General features: G+C 45.0%; 1 protein-coding gene across 1 annotated transcript in view; it reads right to left on the bottom strand.

Moving 5' to 3' along the window:
• The window catches only part of LOC119966027 (lysophosphatidylcholine acyltransferase 1-like), a 275,907-nt gene that overhangs the window by 54,612 nt on the left and 198,118 nt on the right, over positions 1 to 23,177 (bottom strand). Inside the window, exons 9-11 of the mRNA XM_038797177.1 lie at positions 21,162 to 21,244; positions 18,948 to 19,073; positions 12,749 to 12,902 (exon numbers count right to left, since the gene is read on the bottom strand). Of these exons, the coding sequence (XP_038653105.1) occupies positions 12,749 to 12,902; positions 18,948 to 19,073; positions 21,162 to 21,244 (363 nt within the window). The remainder of the gene's footprint in view (positions 1 to 12,748; positions 12,903 to 18,947; positions 19,074 to 21,161; positions 21,245 to 23,177) is intronic.

The following is a 23,177-nucleotide window of genomic DNA, read 5'->3' on the forward strand; positions in this document are numbered from 1 at the left end:
ATCAGCTGTTCTGGGGGAATTTGCATACGTGCAGTGCGGTCAGCCTAAGTTGAAGGGGAACCGGCGAAGGAGACCCGAGGAGTTTGAGTGAAGACAAGCATCCAGCAGAGGGCAGCAGAGCAGAGCTACTGATCAGCTGTTCTGGGGGAATTTGCATATGTGCAGTGCGGTCAGCCTAAGTTGAAGGGGAACTGGCGAAGGAGACCCAAGGAGTTTGAGTGAAGACAAGCATCCAGCAGAGGGCAGCAGAGCAGAGCTACTGATCAGCTGTTCTGGGGGAATTTGCAGACGTGCAGTGCGGTCAGCCTAAGTTGAAGGTGGTTTGTGGAGGAGCTGTTGGCAAGTGACAGTTAAACCCGAAACACTTGGTGAGTGTTTCCCACCCTACGGTGGTTGGGAAGCGGGAGCAGGGGCCTGTCGTGAAGGTGAGTGAGTGCCTTTAAATCTGCTTAACTTTCAGCGGGAGCAGGGTTTGAGGTAATATCAGGCAAGCTCTTCCTTTCTTTTTCTTTTTCTTGTTTTTTTTAAATCTAGAGGTGATGTCAGGGAAGGCAGAACAATGCTCCTCCTGCAGAATGTTTGAGGTGAGGGACGCCGTCAGTGTCCCTGCTGATTTCATCTGTGGGAAGTGCACCCAACTCCAGCTCCTCAAAAACCGTGTTAGGGACCTGGAGCTTGAGCTGGATGAACTTCGGATCATTCGGGAGGCAGAGGGGGTCATAGATAGGAGCTTCAGGGAAGTAGTTACACCAAAGACTGGAGATAGATGGGTAACTGTAAGAGGGACTGGGAAGAAGCAGTAAGTGCAGGGACCCCCTGCGGTCGTTCCCCTGAGTAACAAGTATACCGTTTTGGATACTTGTGGGGGGGACGACTTACCAGGGGTAAGCCATGGGGTACGGGCCTCTGGCACGGAGTCTGTCCCTGTTGCTCAGAAGGGAAGGGGGGAAAGGAGTAGAACATTAGTAATTGGGGACTCAATAGTCAGGGGCACAGATAGGAGATTTTGTGGGAGCGAGAGAGACTCACGTTTGGTATGTTGCCTCCCAGGTGCAAGGGTAAGTGATGTCTCGGATCGTGTTTTCCGGGTCCTTAAGGGGGAGGGGGAGCAGCCCCAAGTCGTAGTCCACATTGGCACTAACGACATATGTAGGAAAGGGGACAAGGATGTCAGGCAGGCCTTTAGGGAGCTAGGATGGAAGCTCAGAGCGAGAACAAACAGAGTTGTTATCTCTGGGTTGTTGCCCGTGCCACGTGATAGTGAGATGAGGAATAGGGAGAGAGAGCAATTAAACACGTGGCTACAGGGATGGTGCAGGCGGGAGGGATTCAGATTTCTGGATAACTGGGGCTCTTTCTGGGGAAGGTGGGACCTCTATAGACAGGATGGTCTACATCTGAACCTGAGGGGCACCAATATCCTGGGGGGGAGATTTGTTAGTGCTCTTTGGGGGGGTTTAAACTAATTCAGCAGGGGCATGGGAACCTGGATTGTAGTTTTGGGGTACGGGAGATTGAGAGTATAGAGGTCAGGAGCACAGATTTGACTTCGCAGGATGGTGCCAGTGTTCAGGTAGGTGGTTTGAAGTGTGTCTACTTCAATGCCAGGAGTATACAAAATAAGGTAGGGGAACTGGCAGCATGGGTTGGTACCTGGGACTTCGATGTTGTGGCCATTTCAGAGACATGGATAGAGCAGGGACAGGAATGGTTGTTGCAGGTTCCGAGGTTTAGGTGTTTTAGTAAGCTCAGAGAAGGGGGCAAAAGAGGGGGAGGTGTGGCGCTGCTAGTCAAGGACAGTATTACGGTGGCGGAAAGGATGCTAGATGGGGACTCTTCTTCTGAGGTAGTATGGGCTGAGGTTAGAAACAGGAAAGGAGAGGTCACCCTGTTGGGAGTTTTCTATAGGCCACCTAATAGTTCTAGGGATGTAGAGGAAAGGATGGCGAAGATGATTCTGGAAAAGAGCGAAAGTAACAGGGTAGTTGTTATGGGAGACTTTAACTTTCCAAATATTGACTGGAAAAGATATAGTTCGAGTACATTAGATGGGTCGTTCTTTGTACAATGTGTGCAGGAGGGTTTCCTGACACAATATGTTGACAGGCCAACAAGAGGCGAGGCCACATTGGATTTGGTTTTGGGTAATGAACCAGGCCAGGTGTTAGATCTGGAGGTAGGTGAGCACTTTGGAAACAGTGACCACAATTCGGTGACCTTTACGTTAGTGACGGAAAGGGATAAGTATACCCCGCAGGGCAAGAGTTATAGCTGGGGGAAGGGCAATTATGATGCCATTAGACATGACTTAGGATGTGTTGGTTGGAGAAGTAGGCTGCAAGGGTTGGGCACACTGGATATGTGGAGCTTGTTCAAGGAACAGCTATTGCATGTTCTTGATAAGTACGTACCAGTCAGGCAGGGAGGAAGGGGTCGAGCGAGGGAACCGTGGTTTACCAAAGAAGTGGAATCTCTTGTTAAGAGGAAGAAGGAGGCCTATGTGAAGACGAGGCGTGAAGTTTCAGTTGGGGCGCTTGATAGTTACAAGGAAGCGAGGAAGGATCTAAAGAGAGAGCTGAGACGAGCAAGGAGGGGACATGAGAAGTCTTTGGCAGGTAGGATCAAGGAAAACCCAAAAGCTTTCTATAGGTATGTCAGGAATAAAAGAATGACTAGGGTAAGAGTAGGGCCAGTCAAGGACAGTGGTGGGAAGTTGTGTGTGGAGGCTGAGGAGATAAGCGAGATACTAAATGAATACTTTTCGTCAGTATTCACTCAGGAAAAAGATAATGTTGTGGAGGAGAATGCTGAGACCCAGGCTATTAGAATAGATGGCATTGAGGTGCGTAGGGAAGAAGTGTTGGCAATTCTGGACAAGGTGAAAATAGATAAGTCCCCGGGGCCGGATGGGATTTATCCTAGGATTCTCTGGGAAGCCAGGGAAGAGATTGCTGAGCCTTTGGCTTTGATTTTTAGGTCATCATTGGCTACAGGAATAGTGCCAGAGGACTGGAGGATAGCAAATGTGGTCCCTTTGTTCAAGAAGGGGAGTAGAGATAACCCCGGTAACTATAGGCCGGTGAGCCTAACGTCTGTGGTGGGTAAGGTCTTGGAGAGGATTATAAAAGATACGATTTATAATCATCTAGATAGGAATAATATGATTAGGGATAGTCAGCATGGTTTTGTGAAGGGTAGGTCATGCCTCACAAACCTTATCGAGTTCTTTGAGAAGGTGACTGAACAGGTAGACGAGGGTAGAGCAGTTGATGTGGTGTATATGGATTTCAGTAAAGCGTTTGATAAGGTTCCCCACGGTTGGCTATTGCAGAAAATACGGAGGCTGGGGATTGAGGGTGATTTAGAGATGTGGATCAGAAATTGGCTAGTTGAAAGAAGACAGAGAGTGGTAGTTGATGGGAAATGTTCAGAATGGAGTTCAGTTACGAGTGGCGTACCACAAGGATCTGTTCTGGGGCCGTTGCTGTTTGTCATTTTAATAAATGACCTGGAGGAGGGCGCAGAAGGATGGGTGAGTAAATTTGCAGACGACACTAAAGTCGGTGGAGTTGTAGACAGTGCGGAAGGATGTTGCAGGTTACAGAGGGACATAGATAAGCTGCAGACCTGGGCTGAGAGGTGGCAAATGGAGTTTAATGTGGAGAAGCGTGAGGTGATTCACTCTGGAAAGAATAACAGGAATGCGGAATATTTGGCTAATGGTAAAATTCTTGGTAGTGTGGATGAGCAGAGGGATCTCGGTGTCCATGTACATAGATCCCTGAAAGTTGCCACCCAGGTTGATAGGGTTGTGAAGAAGGCCTATGGTGTGTTGGCCTTTATTGGTAGAGGGATTGAGTTCCGGAGCCATGAGGTCATGTTGCAGTTGTACAAAATTCTAGTACGGCCGCATTTGGAATATTGCGTACAGTTCTGGTCGCCTCATTATAGGAAGGACGTAGAAGCTTTGGAACGGGTGCAGAGGAGATTTACCAGGATGTTGCCTGGTCTGGAGGGAAAATCTTATGAGGAAAGGCTGATGGACTTGAGGTTGTTTTCGTTAGAGAGAAGAAGGTTAAGAGGTGACTTAATAGAGGCATCCAAAATGATCAGAGGGTTAGATAGGGTGGACAGCGAGAGTCTTTTCCTGCGGATGGAGGCGGCTAGCACGAGGGGACATAGCCTTAAATTGAGGGGTAATAGATACAGGACAGAGGTCAGAGGTGGGTTTTTTACGTAAAGAGTGGTGAGGCCGTGGAATGCCCTACCTGCAACAGTAGTAAACTCGCCAACATGGATGATAAGGGCGTAGTGTAGGTTAGATGGCCTTTAGTTTTTTTTCCATGTCGGTGCAACATCGAGGGCCGAAGGGCCTGTACTGCGCTGTATCGTTCTATGTTCTATGGATACTGTTGCGGGGGACGACTTACCAGGGGTAAGCAATAGGGCACAGGTTTCTGGCACAGAGTCTGTCCCTGTTGCTCAGAAGGGAAGGGAGAAGAGGAACAGAGCACTTGTCATTGGGGACTCCATAGTTAGAGGAACAGACAGGAGGTTCTGTGGGAACGAAAGAGACTCACGGTTGGTGTGTTGCCTCCCAGGTGCCAGGGTTCGTGATGTCGCTGATCGTGTTTTTGGGATCCTTAAGGGGGAAGGGGAGCAGCCCCAAGTCATGGTCCACATAGGTACCAGCGACATAGGTAGGAAGAGAGATGGGGATTTGAGACAGAACTTCAGGGAGCTAGGGTGGAAGCTGAGAGCTAGAATAAAGAGTTGTTATCTCTGGGTTGTTACCCATGCCACGTGCTAGCGAAGTGAGAAATAAGGAGAGAGAGGAGTTGAACACGTGGCTACAGGGATGGTGCAGGAGGGAGGGTTTTGGTTTCCTGGATAATTGGGGCTCATTCTGGGGTAGGTGGGACCTCTACAAACAGGATGGTCTTCGCCTGAACCAGAGGGGTACCAATATCCTGGGGGGGAAGATTTGCTAGTGCTCTTCGGGGGGAGGGTTTAAACTAATTCAGCAGGGGGATGGGAACCTAAATTGTAGTCCCAGTGTACAGGATGCTGAGAGTAGTGAGGTCAGGGATAGGGTTAAAAGTTCGAAAGAGGGCACCGGCAAGCAAGACACTTCTTTGAAGTGTGTCTACTTCAACGCCAGGAGCATCCGGAATAAGGTGGGTGAGCTTGCAGCATGGGTCGGTACCTGGGATCTCGATGTTGTGGCGATTTCGGAGACATGGGTAGAGCAGGGACAGGAATGGTTGTTGCAGGTTCCAGGATTTAGATGTTTCTGTAAGAACAGAGAAGATGGTAAAAGAGGGGGGGTGTGGCTTTGTTAATCAAGGAAAGTATTACGGCGGTAGAAAGGACATTTGAGGACTCGTCTACTGAGGTAGTATGGGCCGAGGTTAGGAACAGGAGAGGAGAGGTCACCCTGTTGGGAGTTGTCTATAGACCTCCAAATAGTTCCAGAGATGTAGAGGAAAGGATTGCAAAGATGATTCTCGACAGGAGCGAGAGTAACAGGGTAGTTGTTATGGGGGACTTTAACTTTCCAAATATTGACTGGAAATACTATAGTTCGAGTACTATAGATGGGTCAGTTTTTGTACAGTGTGTGCAGGAGGGTTTTCTGACACAGTATGTAGACAGGCCAACAAGGGGCGAGGCCACATTGGATTTGGTACTGGGTAATGAACCCGGCCAGGTGTTAGATTTAGATGTAGGTGAGCACTTTGGTGATAGTGATCACAACTCGGTTATGTTTACTTTAGCAATGGGCAGGGATAGGTATATACCGCAAGGCAAGAATTATAGCTGGGGGAAAGGCAATTATGATGCTATTCGGCAAGATTTAGGATGTATAGGATGGGGAAGGAAACTGCAGGGGATGGGTACAATCGAAATGTGGAGCTTTTTCAAGGAACAGCTACTGCGTGTCCTTGATAAGTATGTACCTGTCAGGCAGGGAGGAAGTTGTCGAGCAAGGGAACCGTGGTTTACTAAGGAAGTTGAAGCACTTGTCAAGAGGAAGAAGGCGGCTTATGTTAGGATGAGACAAGAAGGCTTATGTTAGGATGAGACATGAAGGCTCAGTTAGGGCACTTGAGAGTTACAAGTTAGCCAGGAAGGACCTAAAGGGAGAGTTAAGAAGAGCAAGAAAAGGACACGAAAAGTCGTTGGCGGATAGGATCAAGGAAAACCCTAAGGCTTTCTATAGGTATATCAGGAACAAAAGAATGACTAGGGTAAGATTAGGGCCAATCAAGGATAGTAGTGGAAAGTTGTGTGTGGAATCAGAGGAGATAGGGGAAGCGTTAAATGGATATTTTTCGTCAGTGTTTACACTGGAGAAAGACAATATTGTCGAGGAGAACACTCGGGTTCAGTCGACCAGGCTAGATGGAATTGAGGTTCAAAAGGAGGAGGTGTTAGCAATTTTGGAAAATGTCAAAATAGATAAGTCCCCTGGGCCAGATGGGATTTATCCTAGGATTCTCTGGGAAGCCAGGGAGGAGATTGCAGAGCCTTTGTCCTTGATCTTTATGTCGTCTTTGTCGACAGGAATAGTGCCGGAAGACTGGAGGATAGCAAATGTTGTCCCCTTGTTCAAGAAGGGGAGTAGCGACAACCCTGGTAATTATAGACCTGTGAGCCTTACTTCGGTTGTGGGTAAAATGTTGGAAAAGGTTATAAGAGATAGGGTTTATGATCATCTTGAAAAGAACAAGTTGATTAGCGATAGTCAACACGGTTTTGTGAAGGGTAGGTCATGCCTCACAAACCTTAGAGTTTTTTGAGAAGGTGACCAAACAAGTGGATCAGGGTAAAGCTGTTGATGTGCTGTATATGGATTTCAGTAAGGCGTTTGATAAGGTTCCCCACGGTAGGCTATTGCAGAAAATAAGGAAGTATGGGATTGAAGGTGATTTAGCGGTTTGGATCAGTAATTGGCTAGCTGAAAGAAGACAGAGGGTGGTGGTTGATGGCAAATGTTCATCCTGGAGGTCAGTTACTAGTGGTGTACCGCAAGGATCTGTTTTGGGGCCACTGCTGTTTATCATTTTTATAAATGACCTGGAAGAGGGTGTTGAGGGATGGGTTAGTAAATTTGCAGATGACACGAAGGTCGGTGGAGTTGTGGATAGTGCTGAGGGATGTTATAGGATACAGAGGGACATAGATAAGCTGCAGAGCTGGGCTGAGAGGTGGCAGATGGAGTTTAATGCGGAAAAGTATGAGGTGGTTCACTTTGGAAGGAGTAACAGGAATGCAGAGTACTGGGCTAATGGCAAGATTCTTGGTAGTGTAGATGAACAGAGAGATCTCGGCATCCAGGTACATAAATCCCTGAAAGTTGCCACCCAGGTTAATAGGGTTGTTAAGAAGGCATATGGTGTGCTAGCCTTTATCAGCAGGGGGATTGAGTTTCGGAGCCACAAGGTCATGCTGCAGCTGTACATAACTCTGGTGCGGCCGCACCTGGAGTACTGCGTGCAGTTCTGGTCACCACATTATAGGAAGGATGTGGAAGCTTTGGAAAGGGTTCAGAGGAGATTTACTAGGATGTTGCCTGGTATGGAGGGAAGGTCTTACGAGGAAAGGCTCAGGGACTTGAGGTTGTTTTCGTTAGAGAGGAGAAGGCTGAGAGGTGACTTAATAGAGACATATAAGATAGTCAGAGGGTTAGATAGGGTGGACAGTGAGAGTCTTTTTCCTCGGATGGTGATGACCAACACGAGGGGACATAGCTTTAAATTGAGGGGTGATAGATATAGGACAGATGTCAGAGGCAGTTTTTTTACTCAGAGAGTACTAGGGGCGTGGAACGCCCTGCCTGCAACAGTAGTAGACTCGCCAACTTTAAGGGCATTTAAGTGGTCACTGGATAGACATAGGGATGAAAATGGAATAGTGTAGGTCAGATAGGCTTCAGATGCTTTCACAGGTCGGCGCAACATCGAGGGCCGAAGGGCCCATACTGCGCTGTAGTGTTCTATGTTCTGCCTTTTTTACATGCCCACATGATCTCCTGATTTACTCTGACTTACAGACTACTTCTTCTTCCCCTTATTAATTCTCATCTCCACCACTTGGATTCAACATCTTCCGATTCAAGATAATTTCTTGCTATCATTTTTATTTTATCTCATATTAACAAAGCGACCCCATCAGCCTTTCCTTCCTGCCTGTCCCTACCAAAAGTCACATACCCCTGAATATTTAGTTCTCAGTAAGAAGTCTTACAACAGGTTTGTTTTAAATCACGAGCTTTCGGAGCACTGTTCCTTCCTCAGGTGAATCATCACCCTCAGTATGCACCTGAGGAAGGAGCAGTGCTCCGAAAGATAGTGATTCGAAACAAACCTGTTGGACTTTAATCTGGTGTTGTAAGACTTCTTACTGTGCTCACCCCAGTCCAATGCCAGCATCTCCACATCATATTTAGTTCTCAGCTTTGATCTCCTTGTAACCAAATTTGTAATGGCTATAAGATCATAGCCATTAACCTCAAATTTGTGTCGGTAATTCATTGATTTTGTGCCGAATACAACATGCTGATAAATAAAGAGCCATTAATTTTGCTTTTACTATTCTTTCCCCCGTTGACCTTATTTGATGAGTTATGTTTGTACACTCTGTCCCTTCCTGTCACACTCAGACACCATTACCTAATTGTTGCAATGCTGCCATATCCTTTTGCTTTGTAAGACTACGCACCTCCTTTCCAGAACTATCACCCCACCACAATATTTAGTGTAAAGCCCTCTGTACTTCCCTAGTTTCATGGTTTGCAAGAAATCATGCCCATTGTTGCATTAGGTGTTAAGGGATATAGGCGAAAGGCAGGTTATATGGAGTTAGGACAAAGATCAGTCATGATCTAATTGAATGGCAGAGCAGGCTCAAGGGACTGAATGGCCGACTGTTGCTCCTATTACTGCATTACCTATGAATATTTGGAGATCACGGAAGTCAGCCTTTCCCCAGTTAAGTATTTTTACGGATGACTGTATCGTGTCCTTGTCCCTAACTATTCCAAGTCTGATAATGTCATAATCACTGTTCCACAAATGGCCCCCCATAACAGACCCCACTTGTAGATAAGAGAATTGAGCATGTAATAGATTACATACATTAACATCAATTTCATTTGCAATATAGTTATATAATCTTAAGAGTGCCATATGTTGGCTGAAAGTATTCAGAAAAAAGTAGCAATATTGATCAAAGAAACTACGTCAGCACTGGAGAGAGCTAATGGGGTTGAGAGGTGAAAGGCAGTCTATTTTGGTTCAAACTAAGCAATCATAGATAAACTATTAAACTTCTATGTAGCAGCGGCACAGTCGTTAGTACTGCTGCCTCGTAGCGCCAGGGACCCGGGTTCGATCCTTCCACTTTGGTGTTCACAAAACCTTGCTGTAATTTTGTTGCTATTTTTCCTGTTACAGCTCCTTTAGTGTGGCTAATTATTTCTCCAACTGGAATGCATGAATGGGAAGCATTTTCAAATCAAAAACAGAAGACCAGTGGAAGAACAGCAAGTAGATCAAAATGCACCAGCTGTGTTCAGACACCTTTACCCTCAGAGCTACATCTCAGAGGATGTGCATGTAATTTAATTTGTAGAAGCCCAAAATTTTCAAGGTAGATCGTTACATTAATCCCAATGCCATATAGTGTACAAAAAGCCTGTAACTGTAATGGTGGATGATTCCTTAGAAGTACAATCTTCAGAATGTCTTGCATGGTAAATGTGGTCAGCCATATTATGCATGAGCATAACAGTAAGTATAACAGTCTTTAGATATCAGCAATCACATCTGCAGACATTATTACTCTTGCATGGCAGAGGATGGTTTTCAGTGTCCAGGTGAGCAGTTAGTGTTAGGACAATCATATTTAATACATAACTGAAGCTACAATCGGCCACTTTCACCAGCTTGCTTCCAACGTTTCCTAGGGGCACATATTTCCAGTTGAGTAGTTGGGACCGACATCATTCAACTTACCCTCTATTTGAGGTAATGAAAACAAATGTAGGCCCCTTACAGTCAGAAACGGGGGGATTCATAATGGAGGAAGAAAGAAATGGCCGAGGGACTAAATTTGTACTTTGCTTCTAGCTTCACAAAGGAAGACTTGAATAATATACCAGAGGATCTGAGAACACAAGTTTTAGTGAGGAGCTGAAGGAAATTAGTATTAGTAGAGAAATGGTTTTAGGGAATAGGAATAGGATTGAAGGCGGGTAGTCTTCCAGAGCCTGATAATCTTCATCCCAGAGTACTTAAGGAAGTAGCCCGAGAAATAGTCGATCCATTTGCGATCATTTTTATCAAAATTCTTTGGGCTCTGGAATGGTTCCGACAGATTGGAGGATAGCCAATATAACTCCGTTATTCAAAAAGGAAGGTAGAGACAAAACAGGACACTATAGATCACTGAGCCTAACATCAGTGGTGGGGAAGTTACTAGAGTCCATTATCAAGGATTTCATAGCACAGCATTTGGAAAACAGTGGTATAAATCAGACAAAGCCAGCATGGATTTATGAAAGGGAAATCATGCTTGGCAAATCTACTTAGAATTCTTTGAAGATGTAACTAGTAGAGTTAACAAGGAAAACCGGTGGATGTGGTTTTGGACAAGGTCTCACATAGCAGATTACTATGGGGCCTCACGGTAGCATGGTGGTTAGCATCAATGCTTCACAGCTCCAGGGTCCCAGGTTCGATTCCCGGCTGGGTCACTGTCTGTGTGGAGTCTGCACGTCCTCCCCGTGTATGCGTGGGTTTCCTCCAGGTGCTCCGGTTTCCTCCCACAGTCCAAAGATGTGCGGGTTAGGTGGATTGGCCATGCTAAATTGCCCGTAGTGTAAGGTTAATGGGGGGATTGTTGGGTTACGGGTATACGGGTTACGTGGGTTTAAGTAGGGTGATCATTGCTCGGCACAACATCGAGGGCCAAAGGGCCTGTTCTGTGCTGTACTGTTCTATGTTCTATTACTATGTAAAGTTAACAGGTAGTGTCTTGAGATGGAGAGAAAGCCAGTTAGCAGACTGGAGGCAAATGGTGGAATAAATGAATCTTTTTATGATTGGCAGGCAGTGAATAGTGAGATGCTGCAGGGATCTGTGCTAGAACCCCATCTGTTCATATTAATGACTTGAACAAGGAAACTAAGTGTATCATCTCCAAATTTGCAGATGATACAAAGTTGGGTGGGAGGGTGAGCTGTGAGGAGGATGCAGAGATGCTTCAGTGGGATTTCGAGAGTGGACATATGCATGGCAGAAGAAGTATAATGTGGATAAATGTGAGGTTATCCACTTTGGTGGCAAAAATAGGAAGGCAGATTATTATTTGAATGGGTGTAAATTAGTATTATTTGAGGTGGACACTCAGCGAGACCTTGGTGTCCTTGTGCATTGGTTGCTGAAAGTAAGCGTGCAGGCACATCAGGCAGTAAAGAAGGCTAACGGGTATGTTGGCCGTCATACTATTATAACAATAATATAACAAGATTTGAGTACAGGAATAGACATGTTTTACTGCAATTGTGTAGGGCGTGGGTGAGGCCACACCTGGAGCATTGTGTACAGTTTTGGTGTCCTTTTCTGAGGAAGGGTGTTCTTGCTATGGAAGGAGTACAGCAAAGGTTTACGAGGCTCTAGGGTGATATAGCTCTAGGGGCTAAAGGATGAAGGGATATGGGGGGGGGGGGGGGGGGAGTGGATGAGAATGACAGGATGGCAGGACTGTCATATGAGGAGACAAATCGATTAGTATTATAGCCATTGAAGTTTAGAAGAGTGAGGGGGAAATCTCATAGAAACTTATAAAATTCTAACAGGATTAGACAGGGTAGATCTCAGCAAGCTGGCACAGTGGATGGCACTGCTGTCTCAGCGCCAGGGACCCAGGTACGATTCTGACCTCAGGTGACTGTGGAATTTGCACGCTCTCCCAGTGTCCGCGTTGGTTTCCTCCGGGTGCTCTGGTTTCTTCCCACAGTCCAAAGAGGTACAGGTTAGGTGGATTGGCCTTGCTAAATTGCCTCGTAGTGTGGGCTTGCAGGGAAAGGCGGGCGATTGGGCCTAGCGGTGGTCTTTCACAGGGTCGGTGCAGACTTGATGGGCCAAATGGCCTCCTTCTGTACTGTAGGGATTCTATGATTCAGAAAGAATGTTCCCGATGATGGGAGAGCCCAAAACTAGGGGTCATAGTTCGGGGCTAAGGGGTTAACCTTTTAGGACTGAAGCGAGGAGAAATTTATTCACCTAGAGTGGTGAATCGGTGGAATTCGCGACGACAGAAAGTGGTTGAGTCAAAAAAATTGTGTAATTTCAAGAAGAAATTAGATATAGCTCTAGGGGCTAAAGGATGAAGGGATATGGGGGGGGGGGGGGGGGGAGTGGATGAGAATGACAGGATCAGGATACTGAACTCGATGATCAGCTATGATCAAAGTGAATGGTGGGGTGGAGCAGGCTCGAAGGGCTGAATGACCTCCTGTTTCTATTTTCTATGTATGAAGGCATGTCTGGGTTAGTGAAGGGGGTGACAACATGTAAATATAAGGAAAGATAAATGTGTTCATTTATAAAATGAACAATACATTCATTAACTGGTAATATGCTGGTACAGTATATTAGAGGCATCAATTTATATAATTATATGCCCATTGAACCTCATCCAGTATTAATACGGATTCACATTTATTGCCAATATAACTTACCTCATCAAAAAGTACAAACATATCTGTTAATGCATCACAAATTGGCAACTTCAAATAATCAGCAAACGTCTCCAGTGTCATCCGTTGTCCTTTCACTTTTTTGGCACTTTCTGCAAGTTTATCCAACTCTTTTTCAACTCTATCAGGCTTTAAACTGAAATTGTAAATAAAATCATTATCACCACTCAGCGTTAATTTCAAAGTTACGAGACAGTGATGTAGTATTTTGTATTTATGACAATCACCTAACATTTTCAGTTTATCAACAGTAAATTATATTCTTAAATACTGGAGTATGGTGAGGTCACTACTGAATGCATATGCTATTTTGAGGTCTCCAAGTTTTGAATTAAATTAGATTTTTAAAAATGCGCAGCTGTTTTTTTTTGTGGAGTATAATTTGCTCAGGGAAACTCGCTCTGTAATGAGGGTGAGCCAAATACCACAAATGAGTGAAGTGTTTGAATGAAAAATTCTCGAAAGTTATCTAACAAAGCCATTTTAACCACAAAATTAACGTGAAACTATACGATGGGTGCGGCAGAAGGGGTGGGGAGGAAAGGTGGGGTGCAAGATGAGGTGCACAGAGGTTCTGAGTGGAAATGAGGCATACTTAGGAGTGGACTGGTTTGCGGAGATGGGGAAATAGATGAGAATGAAGATTTTTTTTAAAAAGTGTGCCAAATGAAACAAGGTGAAATGCTCAAAGTAGAGTGTTCCAGAGGAGTGGCGGGAAAGATCAAGGTATTATTTGGTGGTATTTGGATTAGACAGGTGGGAGAAAGTATATATGCAGGCGAATTTCCAGTAAAGAGTAAGATGTTGTTTATAAACAAAGTTTAGCCATGACATCAATGTAATCATCCAACATATGCTTGTGGATAACGAGGGCTTAGATCACGCTACACAATTTGTGCGAGAAATGCAGAGAGAATCAGTGAAGCAAATATTTGTTAGCTGAGGGACCAGTGGTGGGTGGCTCGAACAAAACAAAGAAAGTTGATGAAATTATCCTGAGCAGCCACACCAGGCAAGGAGGTCAATGAGAAGGGATGTGGCAGTGGTTCTAAGGAGGCAGTAAAGAATGTTTCGAGAGGTGCCTCAGAGAATCCCGATGAGAGGCACAGAGGATAGCTCTGGCTTTTATAGGACTTGGGGTTCAAGCGTGAGACATTTTTCCAGAGTAGGAAGCCAGGTGAATCATAATGAGATGGTTAGATAGAGCAGGGGCATAGGATCTGACAGGGGAGAAATAAAAGATGGCATGATTGACTTGCAGATAAAGTGGAATCATTTTAGAATGCAGATGGACAAAATGTCCAGGTTTGAAGGGACTGCTAATCTAGGAGTTTATCAAGGTACAGAGTGAGTGCAAATGGGTGCTGAAGATGGAGACAGAGCTGAATCTGAACCGGCAGGTCCAGTAAAGATGCAGAGTGTTTGCTCTGCACACCACCAAATGCAGCGTTAGAGCAGAGGTGTGAGAAGCAATGTGAATGAAATTCAATGAAAACCTAAAAGCAAGGAGACATTAGCAGATAAATCCACAGGATCAGTGCAGCTGAGGAAGCTGGCCCAAAGACCATCTGCAGAGAGTGAGCAGCATACATGATTAGGAGCAGCTGGAAAAGCCTGAGAAGCCACTTAAACACAGTCCAACAAAAGGTGGCAGAAGTTCTGAATGATAAGTGGAGAAAGTAGCCATGAGAACCAAGTGGAGAAAGTAGCCATGAGAACCAAGTGGAACACAGAACATCCTAGAGCCAAATCTACAGCAAGTTGGGAATCAATTGGATCAGATCTAGCTCAATGCAGCTTCAACTTTCTTGTTGAGGAGCAGCAAGTAACCCCGCAGATACAAACCAAATACGATTTCAGCACCTTTTTAAAACCCATTTATATAATTACAACATATTTTATCTAAGCAAACATTATAATTGCAATAGAAGTAGGATTTTTTTTATATTTTGAGAACATCAGCAATAGCACAGCATCCTGCTAAAGCATATTCAAGCAACAACCTAAAGTGGGACCACTGTTGAGAGAATTCTTAGTGGGATGCTTTCATTTCCAATGTTGCCAGTTAAAAATAAAGACTGATAGGTTTTTTTCACCGTTGAAAGGAGGTGACATATCAGTTTGTAGAAGCACAGGAAATACTAAATGTTATGGAATGAAATATTCTACATGTCAAGGGTAAATCTGGAAAAATAACTCAAAATAAACTAGGGGTCAGGGGCTGTATGGGCAAATTATAAAAGGCAAATCTCGCTAAACATTAAGGAAAGTAATAAATGCATGTTGTAGACTTCCAGGTAAACTGAAATGATTCAACAACAGGCTACCTCAATACAGGGATTATAGGGCCTTTCTTGATGGATTAACTAAAATACGTTGAATGGCTTTGGGCTGCATTCTCCGCCACTGGTAACGGAGTTCCCAATGCAGCAGAGAATCCAGCGTCATGGGGCCAATCCTGTTCCAATGCTCCAGTCCTCCACTGGCGGCGGCAGAGGTTCGTGCCTTTCCAGCAGATAGGAAGGGGACCCAGAAGTCCGCTGAATCTCGTACTTGAGCCATTCCGAAAGCAGGATTTGCGAGGGCATCTCTTACAATCCCTGCCATGCAGAAATTTGCATGGCAAGGGATACTGAATCTTCTCTAGATTCCTGCTCCTAGTGCAAGCGATTCATTCCAGCGGGAGAGCAGTCTTCCAAATGGAGAACTCAGCCACTGTCTTTTATCCAGTGATCACTGCCACAGGAGACCTGGTCATTTTCTGTGAAACAAAGGTCACCACCAGGTAAATAAAAACTGCATTTGTATTGTGCAAGGAGGATGGGTTGGAAAACCAAGTCAAGATGTTCAGTCTCTTCAAGTACCAAATTAATGAAAAATAAACACATGAAGATACCTCTAGAAATTAATTAATTTTTTTCCAACTTCTTGCTCCAAGATACAAGTTATTTTTTTCAAACAGCACAGGAGCTTTAGTGCAGGCTTTCATTATGTGAAAAACAATGACACAAGCTTGATAAATGCCACATGGAAATTAGTTATTTTAAAAAGTAAAAAATGGCACCTTTCACAATAATGAAGAATAATTTTGTATTGAAAGCTAATAAGCAGCATTCATTGTACAAATTAGTGACATACCTTAGTTTTCTTGCGTTGCTTCAAACTGTAATTTACTGTATGCAGTACTCGCTAAGCTAAATTAACTCATTGCTTTTATCCATTTCTTCCAGAGAAAGTATCATTGCACACCACAAATTTAAAGCCAACTAGTTGGAAATGGGATGTTTTCGGTCAAAACCAATTCTACTAAACATTCAAACTCCTGAATTAACTTCACTCTAGGAAAGCAGACTGTTTAGTGTTACCGCAATGTCTAGATCAGTGTTTGTCAAAACTTTTCTCTCCCCGGGACCCACCTTTGCCTAACTGGCCCACCTTTGTGACACATGCCACGTTCGCTTATCTTTAATGCGGAAAGTAAGTCTGCTTGGTCCTCATAATCTCATTTGAATCAGGCTCAAAGGAGGAGGGGGCAGTGCACATATCAGGTGCAGACTTCAGCCAGTTCCTTTGTGTCATCTTCATGAAAATGGGAATTCCAATCTCGCACATGTAGGTATGTCATGAAGGGCAATAGCAACAAAATGCTCATTTTATTCAGCACTCGATACTCCTGGGAAATGGTAAACGAGAATGCCGACAGCCTCATGGGCTTTTGGCTTGTTTTTAATGTGAGGTCAGCTACATAAGCAAGTCATTTAATTTGGAGTTAGCTCTCAGTTAATAATTGACTCTGGGGACACAACCTCGAAACAAGTTTTTCACCCACCGCTTCTCTTCCAAAATCCGAAACTTCTCTTGTTGCCAGTACTTCCCTGCATATAGCACACATGGGCTCTGCATGTTTATTTGCAGTGGCACAATTCACAAAACCATACCGTAAGAAATAATCTTTATACTGCTTTGTTCCTGAGTTAAGTTTCTTCTTTGTAGGTTGTTAACCAGCTTTGTACAGTGCTAACACTAGCACTGCTCTGTCCTGCTCTCCTGAGCAACTCTTTCCAGCAGATTCTGTTGCGAGATTCTGTTCACTTGTCTTGCTTGTCAGTAGCTGGAAAATGGAAGCAACACTGCTCCGTGATATGGCGCCAAAAGCACGTACCTGGAGGCCGCTTGGCATCAAATGTGCATACAGGGCGTGTGACCTGCTCTCTGCTGTTGCTTCTGGCTGAAAGACTCCACACAGCCTTATTTATTTCCATTTAAAACGGCCACCATTCTTGATGTAAAAGTGGTAGCAGGGCGTCATGGTGGTGCAGTGGTTAGCATTGCTGCCTCACGGTGCTGCAGCCCCGGGTTTGATCCCAGCCCTGGGTCACTGTCTGTGTGGTGTTTTTACATTCTCCCAGTGTTTTCGTGAGTCTCCCCCAACAGTCCAAAAAGATGTGCAGGGTAAGTAGATTGGCCTCGCTAGATTTCCCCTTAATTGAAATTTGTTTTTAAAATGTAAAAGCCGGTAGCGGCTGTTGTGCGCTTCTCCTGCCATCAGGACCACAGCCACCCTCTCGACACCCGCCCATGACTCACCCACAGGTCGCAACCCGCACTTTGAAAAACCCTGGTCTAGATCAATATTGCACTCAAGTTTAGTACAAGACACATTTTCTCACAAATATATGTAATTTGCCTCGACTCCATCACCTTGGTATTCAAGCAGTAGTTTCTAGATGCTTTAGGGATTAACCCATTCACTGCTGAAATTGAAAGGACCACTGAAATCCTTAGCTGCTTTACCGAATTTTGCAAAACTCTGAAAGCGGTTCTCTCCAAAATTGATTTTTTTTAAACAGTGAACCTTTCACAAAGTAACTAGTTTACAGTTGAGATAATTCCAAAATAATGAGGCTCCAAGTTCTCACATGATTTCTGCCCAGATAAAAGTGCAACTTCGATGGAATCAAATCAAAAAACACAATAAAGCCACTGAAGTTTAAACACAAGTCAGTATACTCATATCAACATTTCACCCAAGTCTCTGCAAGCTTTTCAGTCCATTCAACATGGTCTTCACTCAAGTCAGCCATTACCCACAAAACTGACCATCTATGCAGGCCAGAATAGTGACTTCCAGCCAATTGTACTGGTACCATTTGTAATTGTACCATTTTCGCCAACTCCTGCGTGATGCCACCACCAAACACAGCTTCCCTTCACTGTCAGCATTCTGCAGACACCATTCCCTTTGGGATAATCGAGTACACTCCTCCACCATACCCAACACCTCTCCCATCACCCATGGCACCTTTGCACCCCTTTGCTTCCCCTTCCCCCTTTTCTCATTTTACCTCTCTCCGACCCATGTGTCCCCTCCCCTCACATCTACATTTGTCACAGCTTACCCTGATTTTGGTTTCTCTGCTGTTTGGCGTTTCACACCTTTTAATCACTCTGGGGACTGCCATTGGCACTCTTTTCCCTTGGTTTCTGTGGCAGTGACTCATCTTTCATTTCCTCACCCTACAGTATAAATATCTCCCACTTTTAGCTTTGTCATCTGGACTTGAAACGTTATCGCTTTTCTCTTCTTACAGATGCTGCCAGGCCTGCTGAGATGTTCCAGCATTTTCTCTTTTGTTCCAGATTCCAGCATCCGCAGTAAATTGCTTCTATTTATTATGTACTTGTTTGGTGTGCTTCACTACAATGCAACCCAGATTCACAGGCAGAAAGGCACAAATGGTTACAGAAATATAACATTATAAATCTCCTGACCAGTAGTCACTTGAAGGCAGAGATCTGTTGCTACAGAAACGTCAATTAGTCAACTGAAGCCACTGGACTGACCTGCGGCTGCTGCAATATATTTTAAAATGTTGCTCATAATTTCCCATAATGCCACTGATGAGAAATTTTGCATTTAGGCATATATTAACGAGTTTAGAGAAACCTGAACACAATTTCACCGAAAACATTTTGAAAAAGAGGTTTCCAAGTTGCCCAAAATATTAGTTGAACATTTGTCAATAAATAACAATTCCTCAAGAGTTAAACAACCAAGAGATAGGCCATCACAAAACTAATTCAAAGTGGGTAATGAGGTTGAAATTAACCAGCATAAGTTTGTTTTCCTTATTTTAGAGTAGCTACCATTAATTATCAAGAAAAGTAAAACGGAACCCACCTGAGTTTTCTGACAAGCTTTGCAAATTCGAGTAGACAGGTATCTACAGGAAGCTTCAGCTGGCTGTCAGACATTACAAGCTGACAATCTTCAAATGTGTAATCAGTCACAGGAACACCTAGAGCTCTACCAGCACAGTGAGTTTGATGAAAATATTTTGAATACTCCAAACTTTTTGTTTGCATACAAAACAATGAACTAAATTGAATCACACACATCAATGAATAATACACAGTTGATAATTGCTACTCACTCCCTTCCATTAAGAATTGCAGCAGCATCAACAACCTCAAAAATTATATTAAAAATATACACTGAACAATAAGTAGCAGGTGGATCACTACATTAGACATCTATACAAAACACGAAAAAAGCAGATTCATGGTGTTGCATTTGATTGTGTGATGTTTAGTAGAGATTGAACACTCTCACAGAGAGGGGGAGGGGGTCAAGCTACTCTGATACAAAAGAGACAATTAGAAAAACATTTGCATTGATGACAACATAGTGCAACAAAGGAGATCATGAATTTATGCTACTGCCACTAGTTTCAACTAGACCATTATAAAACTTGAGTGGAACTGCATACAAGTGATTAAATATATTTTTATTCATCATTCGTCTTGTACACATGTCAAACCATATTGGAATTAGTGTTCTAGATTTCATTTTAGTGGATTTCAGGTCAGATAATGCGTCGTTTTTCAGGTGTTTTATACCATTAATAAATCATATTATTTTTCAAGAGTGCAACTATCTTCCTTCAGCATTTTAAGATTGTAATTATTCATAAGCGTATGATGTCCTGTGGGCAGCACAGTGGTTAGCACAGCTGCCTCACAGCTCCAGGGACCCGGGTTCAATTCCGGCCTTGGGTGACTGTGTGGAGCTTGCACTTTCTCCCCGTGTCTGTGTGGGTTTCCTGCCACAAGTATTGAAAGAAGTGGTGATTAGGTGGATTGGTCATTTTGAATTCTCCCTCCATGTACGTAAACAGGTGTCGGAATATGGCAACTAGGGGATTTGCACAGTAACTTAATTGCAGTGTTAATGTAAGCCTACTTGTGACACTAATAGAGATTATCTAAAAATATTGAAATTATTTAGATTTTACTTTTATTAAATCAGGATCGCAAATCTGTTAACGCAATGGATTGGTGCTTCTTTCCTGCCTCAATTTCAGCCCAGATTGAGGGCGAAATATTTTTTCTTTACATATCCAAAAATCTCCTCCTTATTAGTGTCTAAAGAGTTAGATGGGAACAGGGAAGGAGCATGGGCCTGGGTAGTGTGCTCTTTTGGAGGGTCAGTGCAGACTCGATGGGCCAAATGGCTTCCTTCTGCACTCTGTGAAGGGAGTCTTTATCCAGTGGCTCGGGGCCTGAATCCAAATTCACCACAAAGATACCGGGCGCGATTCTCCGCAACGGCGGAGAATCGGGAAGGCTGCCGTGGAAGAGGCCATCACCCACGGCAGCCTCTGCGCCCCCTCCCGGGACCCAATTCTTCCCCCCCCCCCCCCCCCCAATCGGGGCTAGGAGCGGGACCCCGGGCGTCTCGGCCTTGATGACGGTCGTCAGCCGCGCATGCGCAGGTTGGACAGCGCCAACCCGCGCATGCACGGTTGGCGTCTTCTCCCTCAGCCGACCCGCAAGACATGGCGGCTTGATCTTGCGAGGCGGCGGAGGGAAAATAGTGCATCCCTTTTGGACGCAAGACCCGCGATCGGTGCCCACCGATCACGGGCCTTTGCCCTCCTTGGCACGGCCGTGGTACTGCCGTGCCAATCGGGCACCTACAAGCCCCAAACGGGCTTCTGGCGCCCGTTTCACGACGGTGGCGACCCGGTGTGGTTGCCGCCGTCGTGAAAAGGTCGTAAACGGCCGGCCACTCGGCCCATCTGCCTCGGAGAATCGGCGTTCGCCGTGAAAAACGGCGAGCGGCGATTCGGGGCGCAGGGCGAACGTGGGAGGGGGGGGGGGAAAAGAGAGAATAGCGGGGAGGTCGCAAAAAGTGTCGGCCCTCCCGCTATTCTCCCAAGCGTCGTGGGGAGCGGAGAATTCCGCCCACCATCATCATTCAGAGGTTATAAGGAGTTAGATTCTAGGGGGGAAACAAAGCAATGTTTCCAATGCTCCAAAACACTTCCCAATATCAAAGATAAAGAATTAAAAATGTGCTCATTTTACATTTAATAAGTATTATCATACTTACTTTGCCATTACCTTTCTGACATTGTTTGCATACAAAATAGGGTTTTTCCTTTCCTCCTCGGAAGGTGTATAAATTGGCAGAAACTGAAAACAAAATCAATGTCTCTGAAGTGTCAAAATTATTTGTAATTGACAACCAAATAAAATTCAAACTATATACAGAATTGTGGGATTATCGTTAATAAAACAAGATCCTCTTTTATTCATAGAGTTTATTGAATCTTTAAATTCAAATACTCATTTTAAAATTCTACATTCTCAAGCATTTTAGGACAAATAATCAGGTCAGTCGCCAAATATATTTATTTGATCTCCAAAGCTATATTAGGCACTGTGAATTGGAATGAAACCACCCATTCATACAAAATAAATGAAGGAATTCCACAAATTGGACCAGTAAAATGGGCAGTATAAAAATCCCACAACATTTTGTGATAAATTAATAAGAAATTACATCTGGGACTGGTGGTAGCCTTGGAGTGAGTGGTCACACATTTGGTGGCTCCTGCTGGAGGCAGAATTGTTTGGCCCTTGTTACCCAGGGATGTTTGCTGGTACAAAGTGCAAGAACAGTTAGAGCTAAGGATTCTCCTTCAGGATGGTATGTCTCAGCCCTATCAAACAAGGAGTGCAACTGTAAAGGGGCAACAGTCAGCTTTTGAGGACTGCAGTAGAAGGAAAGGAAGGAAGGAAGGAAGGAGAGCTCTGTGGCGTCGTTGCCCATTCAGTGGTCTGCGGAACAGATGGTGAAGGTATTGACGGTCAAGTTCCGGCAGCAAAGGCAGGAGGCCACAGAAGACCTGGCTAAGGTGGCGACCCGATTCGGGCAGCCACTGAGAGTGGAGCAGAGGTTGGAGGCACATAGTGCTTTGCTCCAAAAAGTGTACGAGTCGGTGGCGGACCATGAGGACCGGTTGGCCTCGTTGGAGGCAGAGATTAACACTGGTGGTGGAGGGCCAAAGGAACCTGGGGGAGAAAATGGACGATTTGGAGAATCAGTCGAGGAGTTGGGGGAAGGCAGTTGGCAGTTGCCTCGAGTAGGGGCCACCATGCTTGCGGATAGGCTAGTTAATAGGAGTGAAGCGAGGATAGATCTGTTGCAGTGGGGGGAGGGGTGGTTTTAGTTTTCTTGTTCTTTGTTGAGGATGGGGGATTTGCTAAAATGGAGGCAGTTGCTTCGGGGACGATGGTGTCGGACATCTTGGGAAGGCCCGAAGGAAGCTGGTTAAAGTGAAGATATATGGCTGACCGAACAGGAGGTGGGGGGGACTCGTCTGATATCATGTAATGTTCGGGGATTAAATGGGACAGTGAGGCTGCACGTGTTCGTGCATTTGAGGAGTCTGAAGGCAGACATGAAGTTGTACAAAAGGCTCATTTGAAGATGGTGGATCAGACGAGGCTGAGGAAGGGATGGGTGGGGCAGGTGTTTCATTCAGGACTGAATATGAAGGCGAGGGGGGGTGACAGTGTTGGTGAGGGTATCGTTTAAGGTGGGGAGCATTGTGGTGGACCTGGGGGGGGCGGGTAGATTTGAGATGGGGAGTGGGAGGTTGGAGGGGACGTCCGTGGTGCTAGTGAACATTGATGCCCCAAATTGGGACGCTTTTATGAGAGTCCTGGCAAAGATCTCAGGCCTCGACACGCACTGACTGATTATGGGAGGGGCGATGCACTCTGGTAGGGATGGTTGGGACCGAGTATTTGGTGATCATGGTGTCTGACCACGCACCACACTGGGTGAATTTGCGGATAGAGGGGGCGAGTTCCCAGAGGCCGCAGAGGAGGTTGGATACGGGGTTATTGGCCTATAAGGAGATCTGTGAGAAGATAGGGGTAGCTATCCAGAACTATGTGGAGCATAATAAGACAGGAGAGGTGTTGGCGGCTACATTGTGGGAGGTGTTGAAGGCAGTGGTTAGGGCCAGAAGGGCAGTGTACCAGTTTGGGAAGAAGGCGAGCAGGATGCTTGCACATCAGTTGAGGAAGCAGGTGGTGGCGAGGGAGATTGGGCGAA

Source organism: Scyliorhinus canicula, chromosome 5, assembly GCF_902713615.1.
Source record: "Scyliorhinus canicula chromosome 5, sScyCan1.1, whole genome shotgun sequence".
In the NCBI taxonomy this organism is placed as follows: domain Eukaryota; kingdom Metazoa; phylum Chordata; class Chondrichthyes; order Carcharhiniformes; family Scyliorhinidae; genus Scyliorhinus; species Scyliorhinus canicula.